This window comes from Lemur catta, chromosome 4 (genome assembly GCF_020740605.2).
Source record: "Lemur catta isolate mLemCat1 chromosome 4, mLemCat1.pri, whole genome shotgun sequence".
NCBI lineage: Eukaryota > Metazoa > Chordata > Mammalia > Primates > Lemuridae > Lemur > Lemur catta.
In genome coordinates, this window is record NC_059131.1 from 47,182,729 (window position 1) to 47,204,705 (window position 21,977).

At 35.5% G+C, this 21,977-nt stretch overlaps 1 protein-coding gene across 3 annotated transcripts in view; it reads right to left on the reverse strand.

Annotated features, from left to right (window-relative positions):
* USP34 (ubiquitin specific peptidase 34) overlaps nt 1–21,977 on the reverse strand; it is a 221,669-nt gene that overhangs the window by 169,262 nt on the left and 30,430 nt on the right. For all 3 annotated transcript variants that reach the window (XM_045549681.1, XM_045549682.1, XM_045549683.1), the window contains exons 3-5: nt 13,057–13,477; nt 5,129–5,179; nt 4,754–4,903 (exon numbers count right to left, since the gene is read on the reverse strand). In XM_045549681.1, coding sequence (XP_045405637.1) covers nt 4,754–4,903; nt 5,129–5,179; nt 13,057–13,477 — 622 coding nt within the window. The remainder of the gene's footprint in view (nt 1–4,753; nt 4,904–5,128; nt 5,180–13,056; nt 13,478–21,977) is intronic.

A 21,977-nucleotide genomic window follows, 5' to 3' on the forward strand; every position in this document is an offset into this window, starting at 1 on the left:
AAATGGTTAAGAGATCCTATTATATACAAGATATATTAGAGGAGATGAAAATGAAAATAGGTATAGTGGTATTCTTTATTTTGAGATAAAGACACAAGTAAAAATTTAAATAAAAAATGACAAGTGAAAATGTCAACACTAGAAGGAAAAAATTTTAATATAGAGTTACCATTTACTAACCTGTTAATATTCCCATTCCAATAAATGCAAAAAGTTTTACTAAAGTAATGAAATCAAAATTATGTAGTATATAAAAGAATTAAAAGTCAAATACAAGATTTTATCTTTACAAAATTGACATTCCTTAACATGACTATAGATGCAAACATTGTAAGAACCAAATTCTATATGCTATTAATCCTACAGTGTGTGTCCTTTATCATTCCTTACTCGGGTTTTGACCTTCTCGGGTTTGCTTTTTCCCCCTTCTTGCTGCTAATGGAATTCTAGCAGCCCTCCTAACTATAGGTTAAAAATCTTGGGAATAGGCAGAAAAAAGTTCCCTGCTACTCTAAAACTGAAGAAAAACAGTGTTCTGCATGAGAGCTAGTTCTGATAAAGTGGCAAAATGAAAACCTCATAGAACTGTCAAAGTACTCTCCTATCTAGTGTGGAAATAACCAAAAATATATAATTCTAGCCTACTATCTGATATTAAACAGTCCTTGTTAGTATATTTGTAAAAACAGTCTTAGGACATTGAGAGTTGAGAAACTGTTCTCTGATGTGTCACTATAACCCCTACAAGCTTACATCTCTGACTACATCTCTTCCCTAATAATTTGTCATATCTGTTTTCTAAAGCATATATTTGTGAGGTTTCTTTATTAAGCTTTATTTACACTTTTTTCCTCTCTGTGCATGTTAAATAAATCCCTTGTCTCCACTGGGTTGTTTTATAAATTAATAAAAGGTGTTATATGAGGTAACAAACTTAGTAAAAAGTTGAGGTCTAAGGAAGGACACTATAAGCTAAAGCCAAACAACAATAAAAGAAAAATTAACTTCCGTCTGGGTGTCAGTGGGGCAACCTGTATGACGGTGTTGTATTTCTCTAACCTACGTTAAATGCTGGTAAGCAGCATTCAGTGAAAACCAAAGGACCAACACAAAATAAGAAAACTATTAATATGTAATGATTTTTGTTGTTTTCTTGTGGTTGCAACCATTGTTAAGAATGAATCCATAAAATAAGTGAAATAATATTTGTGCAAAAGTGAAAACTCTGCTAAAAATCAGGTCACTTTAAGAATTGATGAAGCCAGGTTTCTGAGATTAAAATTAGCATAGGGCTTGAGGTCATTATCAGGAGTCTGCTTTCTTTGTCGATAATTTAAACTCAGAGCAGAGTGAATTTTACCGATGCAAGCTCAGGATTATAGGTTCAGTTTCTGAGAGATAACACTCACCATCTGATAAAGTTACCTTTCCTCAATAAGAGTGAGGAAATCATCTTAGGAAACAAACAGAATGGTCTGGATCCCAGGAAATGCTATAAACATTTTGAATGTGCAATTTATAGTTAATAATTAATAAATTATGGAACAAAGAGGTACTCACTAAGGTCAGTCCTTATCTATATTACCCTAAAAGTAGTTTATAACTCATGCTGTTTTTTCTTTTCAAGTAAAGGGCTGCCCTTAAATCTAATCATCTTGGGGGTTTGTTAAATGTAGGCATTTTTAACTTCCTATGAAATTCAGACATTCCCAAATAGGGACTTCAGCCTTGTTGAAGCCAAAACAGCATGGCTAAACAATCTACCTATTTCTCAAGAAAAGAAACAGACATACAAAAATGACCAGGGTTTATATAATAATCCACTAGACAGGAAACTACTGTGCTCTAGATCAACTTGTATGTGCCCAAAAATTTCTGAAATTTAAAGGCCTTGAAGTTTCTTAAATGCAAAGAGATGTCTCCTGTTTTGAGACAGGGTCTCACTCTGTCACCCAGGCTAGAGTGCAGTGGCATTATCATAGCTATTGCAACCTCAAACTTCTGGGCTCAAGAGAGCCTCCTGTCTCAGCCTCCTGAGTAGCTGGGACTACAGGCACACACGACCATGCCCAGCTAAGAGATGTCTATTCTAATTGTTTAAAGAGACCACTAAGTGTTTATATAAACTTTAGGTGGAGTAGTGAAAACTCCTAATGCTTTAAATGTCACTAGCCCTTTTAGAAAAACTCCAGATTGTGGGGAAAAAATAATAATAAAGCACAGGTTCTGCAATAACCTCGAATACAAAAAGAACTATAATTTAAGCACTTAATTTGTACCAAAATATTAACTATATAAAAGAAATTAGATTGCAGAGGGCTAAATCTAAAATATTTTTAATGAGGAAAAAATGGCAATTAAAGAGATACTCAATTGAGTTATTAAAACCTTTGGTTAAAAAGTACACCTTATACTCTCAGGAAAAAAACACAAATACAGATTACAGTACTCAAAACAATTACATTATTAATTTAAGCAATAAGGCTAATTTTAAATCTAACTTTGCTTTAATGGCCTCAGCTGAGTTGCAGGATAAAGCTATGCAAATGTAACAGCCCACCAATTAGCACTCATTAAAAGCCTGAAGAGAGAGATGAAAGACAATCTAAGCCTAAACCTTTTTTCTTTAGTAAAGGATAACTTTCAAAGATAAAGTATTAAAGTCTTTAATAAGCCTTTCATAATACACTTTTAATTAAGAACTGGTAAAAATAAAATCAAGAAATTCAGTTTAATCCAGGTTTAATTAATATTCTTTTTTTTTTTTTTTTTTTGAGACAGAGTCTCACTTTGTTGCCCGGGCTAGAGTGAGTGCCATGTCATCAGCCTAGCTCACAGCAACCTCAAACTCCTGGGCTTAAGCGATCCTACTGCCTCAGCCTCCCAAGTAGCTGGGACTACAGGCATGCGCCACCATGCCCAGCTAATTTTTTCTATATATATATTTTAGTTGGCCAGATAATTTCTTTCTATTTTTAGTAGAGACAGGGTCTCGCTCTTGCTCAGGCTGGTCTCAAACTCCTGACCTCGAGCAATCCACCGGCCTCAGCCTCCCAGAGTGCTAGGATTACAGGCGTGAGCCACCGCGCCCGGCCTAATTAATATTCTTGATTAAGGAAACCCTTTGATAAATTATTTTAAGAGTTTTAGAATTCAAAGTTACATGCCTTCTCCAAATTACCACAGTGTAAAATTAAAACATTAACACAGCATTTCGATTCATTCAAAATTTAGATTTTATATTTTCTTCTAGAAGAAGCCAAACTGAATAAAACTTCCTATCAAACCAGTTTTTCGTCAGAATAAAAGAATCAGTTAAGTATTTAATAGCTAATATGAGAAACTACAGCTACCAGTAACTACATAATTACCAAGTGCTATATCACAAATTTGAAAATCTATCCTCTCATTTTAAACCTCACAACAATCCTCTAATGCTGCGTCCCCAATACCCGCTGCGTCCCCAATCCCGGGGCCACACAGCTCCACTCCCCGCCCATCGCCCCCATCCCCATCCCCATCCCCATCGGTACAACGGGAAAACTGTCCTCCATGAAACTAAGGAAGCAGGGGTGGGAGAAGCCACATAGTAGGAGGTGAGCAGCAGGTGACCAAGTGAAGATTCATCTGTATTTATAGCTGCTCCCCATTGCTCACATCAACACCTGAGCTCCATGGAAAAATTGTCTTCCATGAAACCAGTCCCTGGTGCCAAAAAGGTTGGGGACCGCTGCTCTAAGGTAGAGACCATCATCATACTCAATTTACAGATTAAAAAAAATTAAGCTTAGATTCAAGATCCAAACGCAATTGTGAATCCAAAGTCTACATTATTAACCTACATTCTGTACTACTACAGAATATAGTATTTTCGACCTATCAAAAACCATGAAACTTAGAAACTAAAAATGACCTTTACAGAAATAATTTATTTCAAATATGGAAACATGCAGGTCCATATATTCAATAAATCTGAGTAATGCCAGTGCTCTTTCTAGTGTATTCCTTTATTGCAAAGAGGGTATCATTGAAAACAATGCAACAAAATATCTGGTTAGGTCCTTTTTCACCCAATATTTTTATTTTATATATATTTATTTAAATATTTCATATTAGTTATTTAAGGTAATTCAGTTAGAAAAGAATTCAGGCTTTGGTAAAGTTACATTTAACTTTTGCTATACCAATTTTTTTAAATGATCACCAGAATAAAGGCTGAATTTTAAAATACAGATAGTAAGATTACTTATCTTCACTTCCCTACTTACTGTGCTTCACAGTAACTGACATTAACAACGTATGAAAGAACTAACTTCTTTACAAAGGCAAAAAGAAATCTCCATTTGTAATATAGAATGAAGTCAGGCACACTGTAGCAGTAACTAGGCAACCATCACTTAAATAACCAAAAACCCTAATAAGACAAAAATTTCCCAAGAAAAACTCCTAGGCAAGGAAAGGTACAAATCAACAGAAGAGTTTTGTGTATAGATACTTACATGTTAGAAGCAAGAGCTGAAGTCTATAATTACCTATCTTAACTTTAAAAATTCACAAATTTGTTCAAATTCTAATTTTAATATAAATTCCTTTAAAAAGGTTTCCATACCCAATTTTTCAAAAGATAATCCAGAAAAAAAAAAATTCCGTACACGCAAATCATTCAAAATCTGCCTTTTCTGGAATAAAATTCCTATCACTGAAATGCTAGACATTGCTCCCAAGATGAAGATCAATTCTAAACAATACTTACATTAGACACAACGGTAATAAATGCATGTGCTATAAGAAATGGCAAAGTTTCAGGAGTTCCATATTCAAAGCAATCCTTCATGAGAGAAAGGCCATTTTTCCCACAAAACAAACATACATAACGAAGCAAATGCAATGGTACTTCTACATCCTGCAAAAGTAAAGAAAATATGTCATTACTTTAAAATTTACCACTAGGAGTAATTTTCATTTTATCAGGAATACTGGAAAGATACTGATCAGATATAAAAATAAACTCAAAAGATATACATGAACAAAAATACAAAACATATCTGCCACAAAGGCTTTGTAACAGAAAGAAAAAAGAACCTAAAATTTCCATGAACTTTAGAATGAAAAAAGATAAAACACTTACATTCATATCACAGAATGCCCCTAATATGTTACTTTCTTGAGTTGATATATCCTAATTAAAAAAAAAAGTGAATAAAATTAGGTCATAACTACTGAATGATGATCTAAAAAACATAACAATTTTCTAAAAGACTGATTTTGTAAGTCAATAAACAGATCATTTTACAGTTGCTTCTCATAAACAGTGACAGTTCTAACTGAAGCTAGTAAGATTCAGCTCTAAGGTATATATTTTAGCTCCTCTTCAATGAAATCTTCCTATAGTATGTACTATATATTATTTTGCCTTCTTAAGGAAAAACTAATCTTGCCTTAAAATCAAGATAATTCTTACAAGTATACATTATAACATATTTAAATGGTTTGGAAACTATGCTCTGGAATTCCCTAGAGGTATACCCAAGAGTTCCACAATGTGCTTTCCATACACAAGATTTAAACTCCCTAAAAGCAAACTCATCGTATTTTTTGGTGAGGGTATAAATTGGTATGATCTTTCTGAAAGGCAATCTGGCAATATCTATCAATACTTAAAATGCACATTTCCTTTGAACCAGCAATTCACCTTCTAGGTATTTATCCTAAGCAACTAATCAGAGAAATGCTAGAAAATGTATGCATAATGATGCTCACCGGCATTATGTATAATACCTCAAAATTACAAACAGCTGATATCCATCAATCGGATATAGCTATTAATGAAAAAAGGGGAAATAAACAGTCTTTCACAACTCTTAATAACAATATGGTGAAATGGGCATAAGGGATCTTTTTGGAATGATGGAAATTGGTGGTGGCTTTAAAATTGGAACGTGGTAATGGTTATACAATTCTATAAATTTATTAAGAATAAATTGTATACTTTAATCAAGTGACTTTTATGGTATATAGGTCACACCTTCAAAAAGCTATTAAAAAAAGGTAGAATCATATGTACAAGCAAAGAAAGATAATACCTTGTATTACATTTTTTAAAGAACAGAATTTAGGATCATGATGTGATGTTCATAATTTACATGTTTGGAAATATCTGAATTAATTTGTTAATGGTTTTGGTGAGAGAACGGAGAAAAAGGAAGAGGTTCAAGGCTTTTTAAAGTCTGCATTTTGTATGTTCTGTATTAATTTCTCATACTGAAAATATTGCTTTTATAATCAGAAAACTAGATACTTTCATCTGAAAAAAGCTACCAAAGAATCCCATCCATTCATTGCCATTATCTGTTTTAAATATTTAAGCTCCACTGCTAAAATGAAGTTTGATAATGACTGACTAAAAGCAATCACATAAAACTCTCAGAAGATTTCAAAATAAACAAAAAATGTCCTTAGAAAAGTCAAAACACTCCCAAAGTAAGTGCACTAAACCTTCTAAATCTGCTCCTGGGCTTCCACTACAAGCGCCACAGTTCAGTTTTTAAATTATTTATTCTCAACATACTTTTCCACTGTCTTTAAAAAGTCCAGAATTTAATAACTATGATATTGTTAAAAACAGAATCATGGACCATTCAGGCGCAGATGATATCAGCATTTAAAAAAAAAAAGAAAATCATGGACTAGGTGAACCATGCTATAATATTAAAGTCAAGATTCTTAGTGGCTAACATGGACACAACTAAATCTCCTCTGACTAAGTACATGGGCTTGAGGTTATTCTGAGATTTGAACCATAATCTGATGAAGAGTCTGCTTTCTTTGTTGATAATTTAAACCCAGGGCATAGTGAGTTTTCCTGTGATGCAAGCTCAGGACTGACTGTAGGTGCAACATGTTACTCACAGACTTGGTTACACATATTTTGGTGACTCAGAGGAACTGTTTTATCAGTTCATGTTTCTACTCTGAATACATGAAGACAGTATCCTAAAGTGTTCTTATAATCTCATTTTAAGTAGTATATGAAGAAATGACACAGATCTGCAGGTAAAAACACTAGGAAGTCTCATTAAAGCTGAATAAACATTTTTCTTTCAAAAATTCTAATTTTAGGTAATCCCTGAATAGGCCTTAAGAAATATATCAGCTATTTCAAAGGTTTTGTTTTACCCTCACAACCTCACATTTACTAAATAAGATAATGCCATCCTTTTTTTTTTTTGGAGACAGAGTCTCACTCTGTTGCCCCGGCTAGAGTGAGTGCCTTGGCATCAGCCTAGCTCACAGCAACCTCAAATTCCTGGACTCAAGGGATCCTCTTGCCTCAGCCTCCCGAGTAGCTGGGACTACAGGCATGAGCCACTATGCCTGGTTAATTTTTTCTATATATATTTTAGTTGTCCAGCTAATTTCTTTCTATATTTTTTTTTTAGTAGAGACGGGGTCTCACTCTTGCTCAGGCTGGTCTTGAACACCTGACCTCGAGCGATCCACTGCCTCGGCCTCCCAGAGTGCTACGATTACAGGCGTGAGCCACTGCGCCCAACCGCCATCCTATTTTTAGAAGCAAACAGAAATCTGCCTATTATTTTAAAACAGAAAACAAAGAGAAATAAATGAATAACTATAGATTAAAGCAACTCTATATATAATTAAGCAAATGCTGCTCCATGATCAAAACAAGAACTGAAGGTCAGTGGATTGGGAATGAAATTTCTGCTTAAAAAGGAAGTCAGTGATGTTAGAATTAGTGATGATTATACAGCTTTGCAAATACTATAAAAATCATGAAATTGTACAATTTAAAAGGTGAATTAAATTTTTTTTGTATTTAAAAAGGGTGAATGAAAACAGTCAGTGTAAAAGGTAGCAAGAGAAAACCAGCCCAGGTTTAGAAATATGTAAAATAATACAGCGCATATATATATATATATATATATATATTTAATCTGCCCTATCATGCGATAATGTAACATGAGTGGAGTGGTCTCTCCTTTCCTCAAGTTTTATGCTCATTTTCACTCAGGAAAAAAACTTAGGAAAAAAACACAGGGCAATATCTCATTTCATAGAATTATACATAATTTTCAGGATAAAGAATGCAACAAGCCTCCCTCTGATTTTTATCCTGAATTAATGTTACTATTTCCAGTTATCAAATCTTTTAAAATATTATCAACTTTGACAAGGAAGATAAGAAAGAGAGAGGGAGGAAGGGAGGCAGAAGAGAGGCTCCAAGTTCCCATTTTATTTAGTATTAGCAATGAATGCAGTAATACAGTGATTAGGTCAAATGATTGAGAAGTAGTAGAGTAGAATAAGACCTAGATTCTAGGACTCTTCTCAGCAATCTGTTGTGCAAACCTGATCAAATCTTTTAACCTCCATAAGTCAGTTCCCTCTTCTATAAAATAAGGATGTTGATTAGGTTTTTAAGGCACAGCTATCACCATCCTAACACAAGAGTTTTGAATCTTTTCCCTCTAAAAGTTTTAGTCAAGTTGTACCTCTAAAAAAAAAAATATGAAAGAACTAAAAATCAAAATCAAAGGCTTTTATCAGGAAAGGATGGCACAGCAGTTCAAAGGGAAGACTGGATGAACTATCTCCTCAAAGAAAAGTGGGATAAAAATCTCTAGTAACGGCCAGGCGCAGTGGCTCACACCTGTAATCCTAGCACTCTGGGAGGCTGAGGTGGGAGGATCATTTGAGCTCAGTAGTTCGAAACCAGCGTGAGCAAGAGTGAGACCCCGTCTCTACTAAAAAATAGAAAGAAATTAGCTGGACAACTAAAAATACACAGAAAAAATTAGCTAGGCATGGTGGCGCATGCCTGTAGTCCCAGCCACTTGGGAGGCTGAGGCAGGAGGATTGCTTGAGCCCAGGAGTTTGAGGTTGCTGTGAGCTAGGCTGATCCCACAGCACTCTAGCCAGGGTGACAGAGCATGACTCTGCCTCAAAAAAAAAAAAAAAAAAAAAAAAACTCTAGTAAGCTTTATTGCATAATAATTGGTTTTCTTTGAAATAATTGTGTATATACACACCAGTTGATAAACATAAATAATTTCATAATGCACAGGTCTGCTACCAAGGTTTTGACCTAAGTCCCTTTCAAACAGCTAACTCTTAACAGATTTAATTAAATGGCCACTAGGACAGAAACTAGAAATTTTAGTGTATTTGTAACAAATCATTGTTAAGACATTAGAAACGTAGGAAAGAACTATAATGAACAGAAAATTAAAGCAGCACATAACCTAAAAGAATTCTGTATAAGGAGGTTCCTCCTATACTGTATCTACACCTGAAAAAAACAGGTGTTTTTTCATTAGAATTTTACCTCAAAGACTTCATGAAATCATTGCTTTCAACGAAGTACCCACATAAAAAGATCCTCAAAGATCAGTAATGAGGGACTTTATTTCATAAGGGAAAGTATAGACGAATGTACCCAGGCTTAAATTTAGAGATCACCATTTGTGAAAATGAGAAATGAGCAAACTGAGTTTAGGAACAAAACAGCAGATTTCGTATTGCTTACAGTGCTATACTGTTAAGAAATTTTTAACTGAAGAACATTTATTTCTGCACCGAAATTCACTTATCTAGGTACCTAACCAAACTAAATTTAGCATCTCTTAATTACCAATTTAAGACATTAAAACACTACGTGGTATTCTTTTTTTTGCGTGTTTGAGACAGGTCTCATTCTATCACCCAGGCTCGAGTGCGGTGGCATGTTCCTAGCTCATTGCAGCCCCAAACTCCCAAGCTCAAGCAATCCTCCTGCCTCAGCCTCCGAAGTAGCTGAGACAGGCAAGCGCCACCATGCCCAGCTAATTATTTTAAAATTTTTTCGTAGAGACAGAGTCTCACTATGTTGCCCAGACTGGTCTCAAATTCCTGGCCTCAAGCAATCCTCACGCCTCGTCCTCCCAAAGTGCTGGGATTACAGATGTAAACCACCATGCCCAGTCCATGTGGTGTTAAGATTAAATTTTTCAAGTTTCCACAATGGGTCCCCTTTTTGTTGAAAAGGATTCTGCGATGATGTTTTTTAGAATGTTAAATATCACGCAAGAAAGTCTTTAAAACATTTTATATGAGGAGCTTTTGAATAGGTGAACATGTGCAGATTCTTGGAGGGTGGCACACCCAGGGAATGCATGGAAGCTCTGCACTCCGCCTCCCCCATACAATGCCCTATGCACCTCTTCATCTATATCCTTTGTAATAACCTTTATAATAAACTCATAAACATAAGTGTTTCCCTGAGTTCTGTGAGCCACTCTAGCAAATTAATCAAACCAAAGAGGCGGTCAAGGGAATCCCAATCTGAAGCCAGTTAGTCAAAAGTTCCAGAGGCCCAGATTTGCGACTAGTAGGAAGGAGGAGGTCAGTCTTGGGGAACGAGCCCTCAACTTGTTAGGCCTGATGATATCTCTGGGTAGATAGTGTCAGAATTGAAATAGAAGATACTCAGCTGGCATCGTCTGCATCGTGTGTAGGGAAAACCCCACATTTGGTCACAGAAGCCTTCTGTGCTGATTGTTATGGTAGGAGAACACAGGAAAAACACATTTTCAGAGATTTCCTAAAGCACAGGGGGATAAGTAAAGGTATATCTAGAAATATATATGCAAATGCATAAATGTAGGTATTTTTGGTATATTAAAAATGTTTCCTATATAAACACATACATCCACATATAAAACCTAATAATTAAAATATAGGCTGGGCATGGTGGCTCACACCTATAATCCCAGCATTTTGGAAGGCTGAGGCAGGAGGATTGCTTGAGACCAGAAATTCAAGCCCAGCCTGGGCAATACAGCAAAACCCTATCTCTACAAAAAAAATAAAAAATAAAATTTAAAATATACATATACAAACCAAAAAAGGGGGGGGTTTCTAAATGGGAAGATAACAGATTAAGAATTCTAGAAGCTAGAGCAAAATCTGACTTAAAATATTCTTGTGGAGAATTCTAATAGGGAAAGATCCACCTCCTAAACTGTGTTTTTAAACTGTCTCAATTTAATGTAAAAATATTCCACTAAAGGACTATTATACTCTACAAGAAAGAGAAGTTTAACAAAGTCAAATGTACAGGTTACAGAACAAATCAGCTGAAGAAAGAGGCAGACTTTAAAAAAATAAAAAACCACAATGCCATGTGGTAGATTTTCTCTTGTATTTTCTCCACATGGCTTCTCATTCTCCACTAGGGTAGGTTGGCTTCCTTACGTGCCAGTCGTAGTAGTGCTCCAGGAAGGCAAAAGTAGAAGCTTGTAAGGCTTAAGGTACAGCTTCTGAAATGGCACAGTATTAATTGTGCTGCATTCTATTTTGCCACATTCTGTTGGTAGAAGCAATTCACTAGGGGAGCCCAGATTCAAAGGGGTTGGAAGGCCACAACTCTTCCCATCCCAGGACATACAGGAAACAAGGTACAAGATATAAAATGAAACTTTACCTCTCCTCCTTCCAGAAATGGAATCTACTACACCACCCCTTTGAATCTGGGCTGCTCTTGCGAATTGCTTCCACCAACAGAATGTGGCAAAATACAATGCAGCAAAATTAATACTGTACCATTTCTGAAGCTGTATCTTAAGAAGCCTTACAAGCTTCTACTTTTGCCTTCCTGGAGCACTACTACGACTGGCACGTAAGGAAGCCAACCTACCCTACTGGAGAATGAGAAGCCATGTGGAGGCAATACAGGAAGCCCCAAACAACAGCCAGCACCAACTGCCAGACACATGAGTGAGACATGGACCGTCTAAACTCATCTGACTTTCAAAGTAAATGCAGCTGCGTAAGTAAATCCACACAAAACTAGCAAGGGAATTGTCCAGCCATACCAAAGAATCATGAGAAATAGTAAACCACTGTTGTATTAAGCCACTAATACATCACCACGTAACTGTCTGAATTCCTACTATATATAGAAAGAAATCCCTGGCCAGGCGTGGTGGCTCACGCCTGTAATCCTAGCACTCTGGGAGGCCGAGGCAGGTGCATCACTCGAGGTCAGGAGTTCGAGACCAGCCTGAGCAAGAGTGAGAGCCCCCGTCTCTACTAAAAATAGAAAGAAATTATCTGGTCAACTAAAATATATATAGAAAAAATTAGCCAGGCATGGTGGCGCTAAAATATATATAGAAAAAATTAGCCAGGCATGGTGGCGCATGCCTGTAGTCCCAGCTACTCGGGAGGCTGAGGCAGGAGGATCATTTAAGCCCAGGAGTTTGAGGTTGCTGTGAGCTAGGCTGACGCCACGGCACTCACTCTAGCCCGGGCAACAAAGCGACACTCTGTCTCAAAAAAAAAAATAAAAAAAAACAAAAAAATAGAAAGAAATCCCATTATCTAAATAAGTTTAACATGGATTACTAAACTCTTGGAATGCTTGTAAAAATATCACTAGTAGAGTCAAGCATCTTGACTTACAAAAGGAAAATACTATTATTCAAAACTACTAATCACAAATAATTTGTTAAGCTTTTTTTGTTTTTTTTTTCTTCTCTTTTTTAAAGACAGGGTCTCACCCTTGCCCAGGCTGGTCTCCAACTCCTGAGCTCAAGCAATCCTCCCTCTTCGGCCTCCCAGAGTGCTAGGATTACAGGCGTGAGCCACCATGCCGGGCCTAAGGGTTTTTCTTGATGAAGGAGAATATCAAAGTCTATAGACTGTATCTAAGAATGAAATTTTTAAAATTCTATGTTTCTTTTTCCTCAACCATTTTTTTGAGTCACAATAAACAGAGAATAGAGAGCTACACCAGCAAAATGTTTAGATCACTAACAGTTTAGTTTCTGAGTTCAGTTTATAAATCTTTCCTTTATAGGATTATGCTGAGCAAATTTTCAGCACAAATTGATATAGAAGTGTTCTGGAGAGAACTAGAATAGTTTTGGTAACAATGACTTTTATAAATTTTCCCACCAATAACAACTGTCTTCATATTTATTTATAAGTGAGAAACAGACTGCCACATTATGACTTGGCATTACTTAAAAAATCACAGTACCTATTTTTACATACCTCTATAGTAGGATGAGTATTATGCTTGTAAGCAGTATATAAGGGAAACTGAATTTGAAAAATTTTTGCCACACATAGTAAGAGTTTTTCCTTCTCATCTGTACTCCATAAACTAAAAGGATCAGGACTCTTTGAAGATTCCTCCTCAGTCAGATTACAAATTCTTGTAGAGTTTGATTTCTTCTCTATTGATTTTTGTCTTTCTGTACTTCCTTCATTACACTCTCTATCTATATTCAGTGGTTCTTCTGCTTGATTGCTCTCATCTTGCCACGTGGAATCTATGTTAATAGTAGTACAATGTTTACAAAGCTGGTCCCGGAGCACTTGAACTTGGGCAATCACTAAGTTAATAAGTGCACATACTACTTGGTTAAAAATCTCCAAATGCTTATATTCCTTGAAGCAGCATAGACATTGCCTATAAGAGAAAAAAAAAAAATTCAACAAATAAATACTTCCTAGAGAGGCAGTTAGATTTTTTAATAAGCAATTTAAAAACATAAGTAAGCAAATACTAAAATTCTTTCTAGACTTTAGTTTTTATTTTCTCCTTCCTGCTGAGGTAGCACCATAATAACTTATAAAGATAGCATCACACCAACAACTGGTATTTTAGTATAAAGCCACCATGTTAGGTTTATAGCTATCATTCTCGGTTTTATGTATTTATCTGTTCTTCTACACGAGGAACTATTTAAGAAGAAGAATCATGGCATATTTCTTTGCTTCTCCAATACTGAGTACTCAATATATGTTTAGTAAGTATTAGGAAGGTGGCTATAACAAAATACTTTATTAGTAAAGCTAGTGGGTTATTTGACAAAGGGTTTTTTTGGTCAGCTAATAAAACAGCTACATTTTAAAATTAGTAATTTGCTTGAAGGCTACTTCAGAGAGGTGTTCTAACACTATTTGGCACATCAAAGGTATTTGGGAACCCCACACCACCACCACCACACACACATTCTTCAGCTCCTATAAAAAATAAAAATAAATAAAAACAAAAGAATAAGTCAGAACACAAACCCATTTCTCTTAGATATGTTTAGTTAGTAGCATGATGCTTGACATACTGTGGATAACTAAAAGGGTGAATTAATAAGTAAATAATATACAAATACCTGGTTCTAATAATATGCGTACTCAATGATGGATGACAGTTAAGCAACTATTATTTATAATTTGCACTTAGTAATATTATCTAAGCAAAACTTCTATATTATAGTACAAATAGATCAACAACTCCCTGTATGACCAGGTAGAAATAATTTCGTTTCTCCAGGTGTGGTGAATTTAAAGTATGGCCACAAAATCTTTGATATTCTCTCTGTATAACAAGTGATGAAGCTCAACTTTCCTCCCTTTGAATGTGGACAGGACTCACTTCTAATGAATAGAATGTGGCAGAAATGACAATGTGACATCTGAGACTAGGTCATAAAAGACATTGCCACTTCTGTCTTACTCTCTTTTGAATCACTCACTCTGGGGGAAGCCAGCTACCATGTTGTAACAACATTCAAACAGCCTGTGACAGAGTCCATATGAAAAAGAACTGAATCCTCCCATTAACAACCAAGACTAACTTGACAACTATGTAAAGCAAGCCAACTTGGAAGCATATCCTTCAGTGCAACATAAGCCTTTAGATGACTATAACCTGGCCAACATCTTAACTAAAACCTTACAAGAAACCCAAGCCAGAACCAACCAGCTAGACCACTCCCAAATTCCTGTCCCATTGAAACTTTGACGATAATAAATGTTTACTGTTGTTCTAAAATACAGCAGTATTTTTGGAGTAATTCATTACATAGAAATATATAAATAATACATCATGCCTGTTTTCTCTGTGGCAAAATGAAAGGGTTTTTACCTCTAAGGTATCCTCCAGCTTTAAAATTTTATAATACCGCAATTTCCACAAGAAGAAAAAACACACTGTTCCTAAAGTTCTTCTGATGAACAGCATTTTACTTTAATATTTAGGAAAAATTAAGTTCAAACTTGAGTATCTTTGTTTAGTAAAAATGGAATTTGAGTTTCCAGAAAAAAGATCTTGGAGTTATATTTGGATGAGGAAAACCAAAGATTCAGCCAAATTTACTTTAAAAATAATTGTTAGGAAACAGACATTAAACTGCTTGGTAACTGACCTACGAAACTAATTTTCAAAGATAAAAATGATGTGAACATTCCCTGAACAAAGTAACAGGGAAAACTGGGTCTGGGTCCTTGCAGATCTAAAAATATACAAGTTCACGGAGAGCTATGAGTCTATGTGGGCTCACGCGCGCGCGCGCGCGCGCGCGCGCGCACACACACACACACACACACACACACACATAAATATATTTTTTAAATAATTATGTTAAATAAATTATACTTTTTACTCTATTACACTCAATTCTGAGAAGTCTAGGTATGTGAATTCTCAATATGGCATTTTTCTATGTATATACCATATCCACATGCAAGGGGAAAAAGTGTTTTTAAATAAAAACATCACTTTCAGTTAAGCTCCGCTTGATTTTACACATAAACTTATTTGTTGTTCCCTGTTCCACATCTCACCACAAATATACTAAAGGAAAAAAAGACACAACTCTGTAAGTAACGGAACAAAAGATGACAGATAACAAAAGGTTGACAGAAAAGGGAGAAATAATTCAAGTGACATAAAGAAGAAATAAGCTTGGAAGGCACTACAGAGGTTTATACGATCAAAAAGAAAAATCCACTCCATAAAACACTGAAAAGGCTCAGCACTTAAGAGTATCATGTAGCTCTGAAGGCAGCAATAAAGCATGGGGCAGAAAACAGGAGGACTAAATGAAAGGTACAATTAAAACCTGCAGAGAGCCAGAATACTATTCCTACTTCACCCAACGAAACAAGTTTTTTTTGTACAGAAAGTGAACAAGATAAACTCAGGAACACCAGATACTGAAGAAGGCAGGTACGATCAAGAAACTGAAAACAAGAGAAGTGAAATGTTTGAAAAAATAGTGAACCTTCTCAAGTACTTGTCCCTGTCCAATAATCAGACTAACATATCTCAAAGCCAAAAACTGAGAGATACTTCTCTTGGAGAATATCAACAGTCCAAGAGAAAATTCCCAGAAAGCAAGCCTAAAGCCTACTCACCATTTTACTATCATATAGCACAGGCCAACATCTGAGATGCCCCACCCACACTAACCTTCCAGCTCACTTTTTAGTACCACTCTCTTAACCACGAAAGGATAGCCTCAGATAATAAGACTTTCAAGAAAAGCCTGCATCATCAAAGACAGATAAAAATGAACGGTAAAAAGAAATTCAGAGGAAATAGATAAAATGCAGGAAGTTAAAAAAAAAGTTTTAACTGTAAACATTGTTCCATTATTCTGTCCTTATGGAGCTACATCTTTTTTTTCCTTTAGTATATTTGTAGTGGGATGTGAAACAAGGAACAAATAAGTTTATGTGTAAAATATAAATTATATCCTGAGAGACGTAAGATATATTAGATTACTGAAAGAACAGAAAGTTATAAAAATATAAATTCAGATTACATTATAGAGCCCCTTTAATGTGTACAAATATATACCTTTCTGTATATACATCATTTACAATTTAAAAACCAATTAAAATTATAGCAATTTGTAAAATTTAACAGGAGGTCCAGAAGGGAAAAAGGAAGGAATCTCCCACAAAGTAGAACAAAGAATAATAATGGAGAGAAAAAGAAAAGCAAATAATCAAGAAAGTACAATATCTGACTCATAATAGTTCCAGGAAGGCAGAAGAGAAAATATGGAATTGAGGAAATTATGAAATAAAATTTTCAGAACTGAAAGGCCCACCAAAACAGATACCAGCATAAAATTTCTGAAGCTGAAGAGGAATAAAGATCCTTAAAGCTTTCAGGAAGGGTGATAAGGGTAACAAGGAAAAGCTCCACAATAAAAACAGCTAATCTTCTCCAAAGAAATATTGGAATCTAGAATACAATGGATCAATACTTCAAAATTCTGAGAGAAAATAATATTCCACCTAGAAATCTGTATCCAACAAAAGCTATCAATAAGTATTAATATAAAGGTAGAAGAAACATTTTAGGTCTGGAAGGCCTAAAAAACATTTTTAGACCCATGTATCCTTCCTCAGAAAAGATGTCCTCCTAACAAAACAAGGAAGTAAGCCAATAAAGATGACAAAATGGAACCCAGGAAACTGGAGATCCAACACAAGAGAAAAGCAAAAGAAAGTTCAAGGATGAGATCTGAAAGCAAGATAGCAGTTTAGTAAAAACCCTAGAGAACAATCAATACAGACTAGAGCAGGAAGATAAAGACCAAATGAGACTGGGAGGAGGGCAGAAATAATGGATCACCTAATGATGTATATAGCATAAAAAAACTAGTACTAAAAAGGGTTGGAGAGTTTGGGAAGAATTAGTGATGCATACACAGGAAATTAACTGAATGAAAACAAGTCAGTAAACCCTAGGAAACAGAATGTACAAGATACAAAATGAACTACAGAATCTTTTTTGGCTCATCACTAAGCAATATTTTTACTTTTAGAACTACTCTTAGGACTGATATAACTATACTGAGAGGGTGGGGAAAGGTAAAAGAATGAAATCCTTATATATCATTAAAAAGAAGTTCATGAGTTATACCTAAAATTGATACATGACGCAAACAACAGTACAATAATAGCATTTCAGAATACTCTACAAAGGTTAATACTAAAACCAACATCTGAAAGAGTTGAAAACAGGAGGCTAAGGAGATAACGTACATATTTTCTTATTATAGGCCTTTTCTAACCAATTGATTTTTTAAAAATACTACCTGTCTATACACCAATATCATTCATACCCTGCCATGATCTGAGCTTATCCTATTTTCTTCTCAGGCCTATCCTGTTATTTCTAGCCTGTTAAGATTTCCTTATCCAAGTAGAATTATACACTGCCGACCTGACTGGAATGTGCTTACATTTTTTAAAAACTGCAGTGATAATTTCTAAATGCCTAGCATAAAGTATGTAGCTTTAATTAACAAAATTCATATTAAATAAACATTAATGAGGAACCTACATGTAAAAATGAAATTATTCCCAAGCTGTGTTCTAGAATTCCATCTACCAACAAAGATTCCAATGGGTCTAACATCATTTTCCCTAGCCTGGTACTGCTGAAAGCATGAAAGGACTACTACTCCGCAGCATTCAACCTCACCAAAAATTGTTTTATGTATAAAGTAGAAAAGCAGTACTTTAAATAGTGGTCAATATCAGTATCCCACTGGTCAAACAAATTTCTTGATGCCAAAATAAAACGCAGAACCTTAAACAGTGGAGCACATACATTAACCTATTCAAAAGCAATAGCCTCTAAAACTGTTCTAAAAAAATAAAATTTATAAAAACAATGAAAACATAACAGCAATAGCTTCAAACATTAAGCACAAATGACAAGTATAAAAGGTACTATTTTTAGCCTGAAAATACAAAGATCTGACAGAACCTCACCTGGGCTGGCAACCAGAGTTCATACAGGGGAGAAATGCTGAAATCAAGGTAAAAAGTAGATAGGCAGGAGACAGCAAAGAGCTCTGAATGCCTGCTAAAGAATGTGGAAATTACAAGATATATATACCTAAGCTCCTTTTGTAATAAGCTTAAAACAAGTAAAACACAAAACAAAAAATTAGCAATGCTTCCTACATGAAGAACTATGCCTTGTGATATCAGTGCTTTTGTCACACACCATATTCATTTCAGATCCTTCGATGCTCTTCCCCTAATTTATACTCTTCAATTTATTCTCCAATTCTTTTTTCTCCTCATTCTCTGAATCAGTTTCCCTCCTATTCCAGATCTAATCACTAAGGCAATGTTAATAAAGTGATGATAATCTGTTAAACAAACATGTGTACCTAACTTCTCTAATTTTACAGACAAAAGGAGTTGAAGCTGTATGAACTATTACACAGCAATTACAGATGAAGACATATATGATATCTGATGACATGGAGAAACCACAGTAACCTGTAAGTTAAAGATCAGATTATAAAATATACAAAAAGTAAAACCACATTTTTGTAAAATCTTTTCTTTCTTTCTTTTTTTTTTTTTTGAGACAGAGTCTCGTTCTGTTGCCTGGGCTAGAGTGCCATGATGTCATCATAGCTCACTACAACCTCAAACTCCTGGGCTTAAGCAATCCTTCTGATCTCAGCCTCCCAAGTAACTGGGACTACAGCCATGTGTCACCATGCCCGGCTAATTTTTTTCTATATATATTTCTAGCTGTCCAAATCATTTCTTTTTATTTTTAGTAGAGACATGGTCTCGCTCTTGCTCAGGCTGGTCTCGAACTCCTGACCTCGAGCAATCCACCCACATCGGCCTCCCAGAGTGCTAGGATTACAGGTGTGAGCCACCGCATCTGACCCATAAAATCTTAAACTATACTATCCACAATCTCCTACCAAGGAATACACAAAAAGTTACCAGTTGTTACTCTGGGTGCTGGAATGTTATTTGGGTTTTCTTTTTTTTTTTTTTTTTTTTAACTTTGATTCTCTATATTTTCTCAAAGGTTTTTTTTAATAATGAATGTATCATTTAAATAAGAAAAAATAATATGAAAATCTTTATAATGCTTATAAATACTAAATTCTTGTCAGCATACTATTTTTTAAGTGAATTTTCTCCTTTTGTCTACATTCCAGTCAATACACCAGTTTTTTCAGTTTTTTTTAAAGAGTCAGGTTCTCACACTGTTGCCCAGGCTAGACTGCAGTGGTGTAATCACAGCTCATTGCAACCTGGGAACTCCTGGGCTCAAGCCATCCTCCCAAAGTGCCGGGATTACAGGCATGAGCCACCTCACCCAGCCCAAAAAACAATTCTTAACCATTGGTAATCTTCCACTGATAATCTTATGAAAGCTATTAACACTTTTCTCCCAGGAAACAAAATTTTGTGTGAAATGTTATAGGTTCATTACCTTGCTAAGGATCATTTATGGACTCCTGTGGTCCATGGGCCCCAAGTTAAGAATTCCTTTTGCAGATTAACTGTGTTTTATTAATAGCTATTTATCCCCTGTAAGAATCACAATCTTAATGTAGGCAACAATATTTTCTGATGTTTAACAATTTAGGGGTTGGGGGAGAGGAGAAAATAGCAAAGACTGTTACTATAAAGCACGGACCCAACTAAACATTTTAAATATTTTATTTTTACTTCTCCCGTTTATCAACATTAACAACTAGAAGTATAGCATTCTACTTTTACTACTACCAGCTAAAAGCTGTTCGTACTTATTGACATGTGAACAGAATTATAAATGTTACAAATTGAGTTTTCCAATTTGGCCTTTCATGCTTTATGTTAGCTTGTCTACCCTTCAATTTACATTTTATTTTCCAAAATAAAATTCAACTTTAATTAAAATAAGTGTTTACTAAGTTCTTTTACCAAATATTGTGCTAAGTACTTAGTTTCCTCACAATCTCAAGAAGATATTAGTAGCTTTATTATTCTATTTTCACAAATGAGGAAGTTAACATCCAGTTCGATAAAGCAGGACAGGAATCCATGTCTATTTGGCTTCAAGGGCCTACTCTTAATTACTGTACTTTTTTTTTTATTTTTTATTTATTTATTTTTGTTGAGACACAGTCTCACTCTGTTGTCCGCGCTAGATTGCCATGGCGTCAGCCTAGCTCACAGCAACCTCAAACTCCTGGGCTCAAGCGATCCTACTGCCTCAGCCTCCCAAGTAGCTGGGACTACAGGCATGCACCACCATGCCCGGCTAATTTTTTCTATGTATATTTTTAGTTGTCCACATAATTTCTTTCTTTTTAGTAGAGATGGGGGTCTCGCTCTTGCTCAGGCTGGTCTCGAACTCCTGAGCTCAAATGATCCCCCGGCCTCGGCCTCCCAGAGTGCTAGGATTACAGGCGTGAGCCACCGCGCCTGGCCAATCACTATACTCTTGAGCAGCATGAGGTAAAGCAGTGGCTCTCAACAGTTTGAGGGTAAACACTTTCATATTCTGATGAAACCAATGAATAACTACCTAAAACTGTACATATGAAAAATTCCTTGGCCCGGCGTGGTGGCTCATGCCTGTAATCCTAGCACTCTGGGAGGTCAAGGCCACCGGATCGTTTGAGTTCAGGAGTTTGAGACCAGCCTGAGCAAGAGCCAGACCCCATCTCTACTAAAAAAAATAGAAAGAAATTAGCTGGACAACTAAAAGTATATATAGAAAAAATTAGCTGGGCATGGTAGCACGTGCCTGTAGTCCCAGCTACTCGGGAGGCTGAGGCAGGAGGATTGCTTGAGCCCAGGAGTTTGAGGTTGCTGTGAGCTAGGCTGACGCCACGGCACTCTAGCCCGGGCAACAGAGTGAGACTCTGTCTCAAAAAACAAACAAAAAAAATTCCTTTATAATTTCATTCTCATTTACTGACTCAAGTTTCAAACTTCCTAATATAGGGATTAAGAATAAGCATCTAGAATAAAAGTGGACTAGTAATGGGAACATATAACTCCTACCCCAACTCTACTAATAACTAGTGGTGAGACTTTAGGAAAATGATTTTATTTCTCTGGATTTCATTATATTCAGGGTCACACCCACAGATCCTGAAATTAGAGGTGTGTCTTTTTTCCTAGTGTAACATGTTGCCACCTGGCTGTAGTTATAATAAATTCAAATTTATGACTCAGATGCAACATTTTTCAGCGAATCACTTTAGACTATGTTAATTTTAAATAATAAACATGTTAGTATTATATTCATTCTTCTATTCTACCCATAATGAAAGAAATAACCACCACTGCTAAGCTTAATAAAAAAAAAATTCAGCTGGTTGAAACTCAGAAAAGAAATACCAATAATG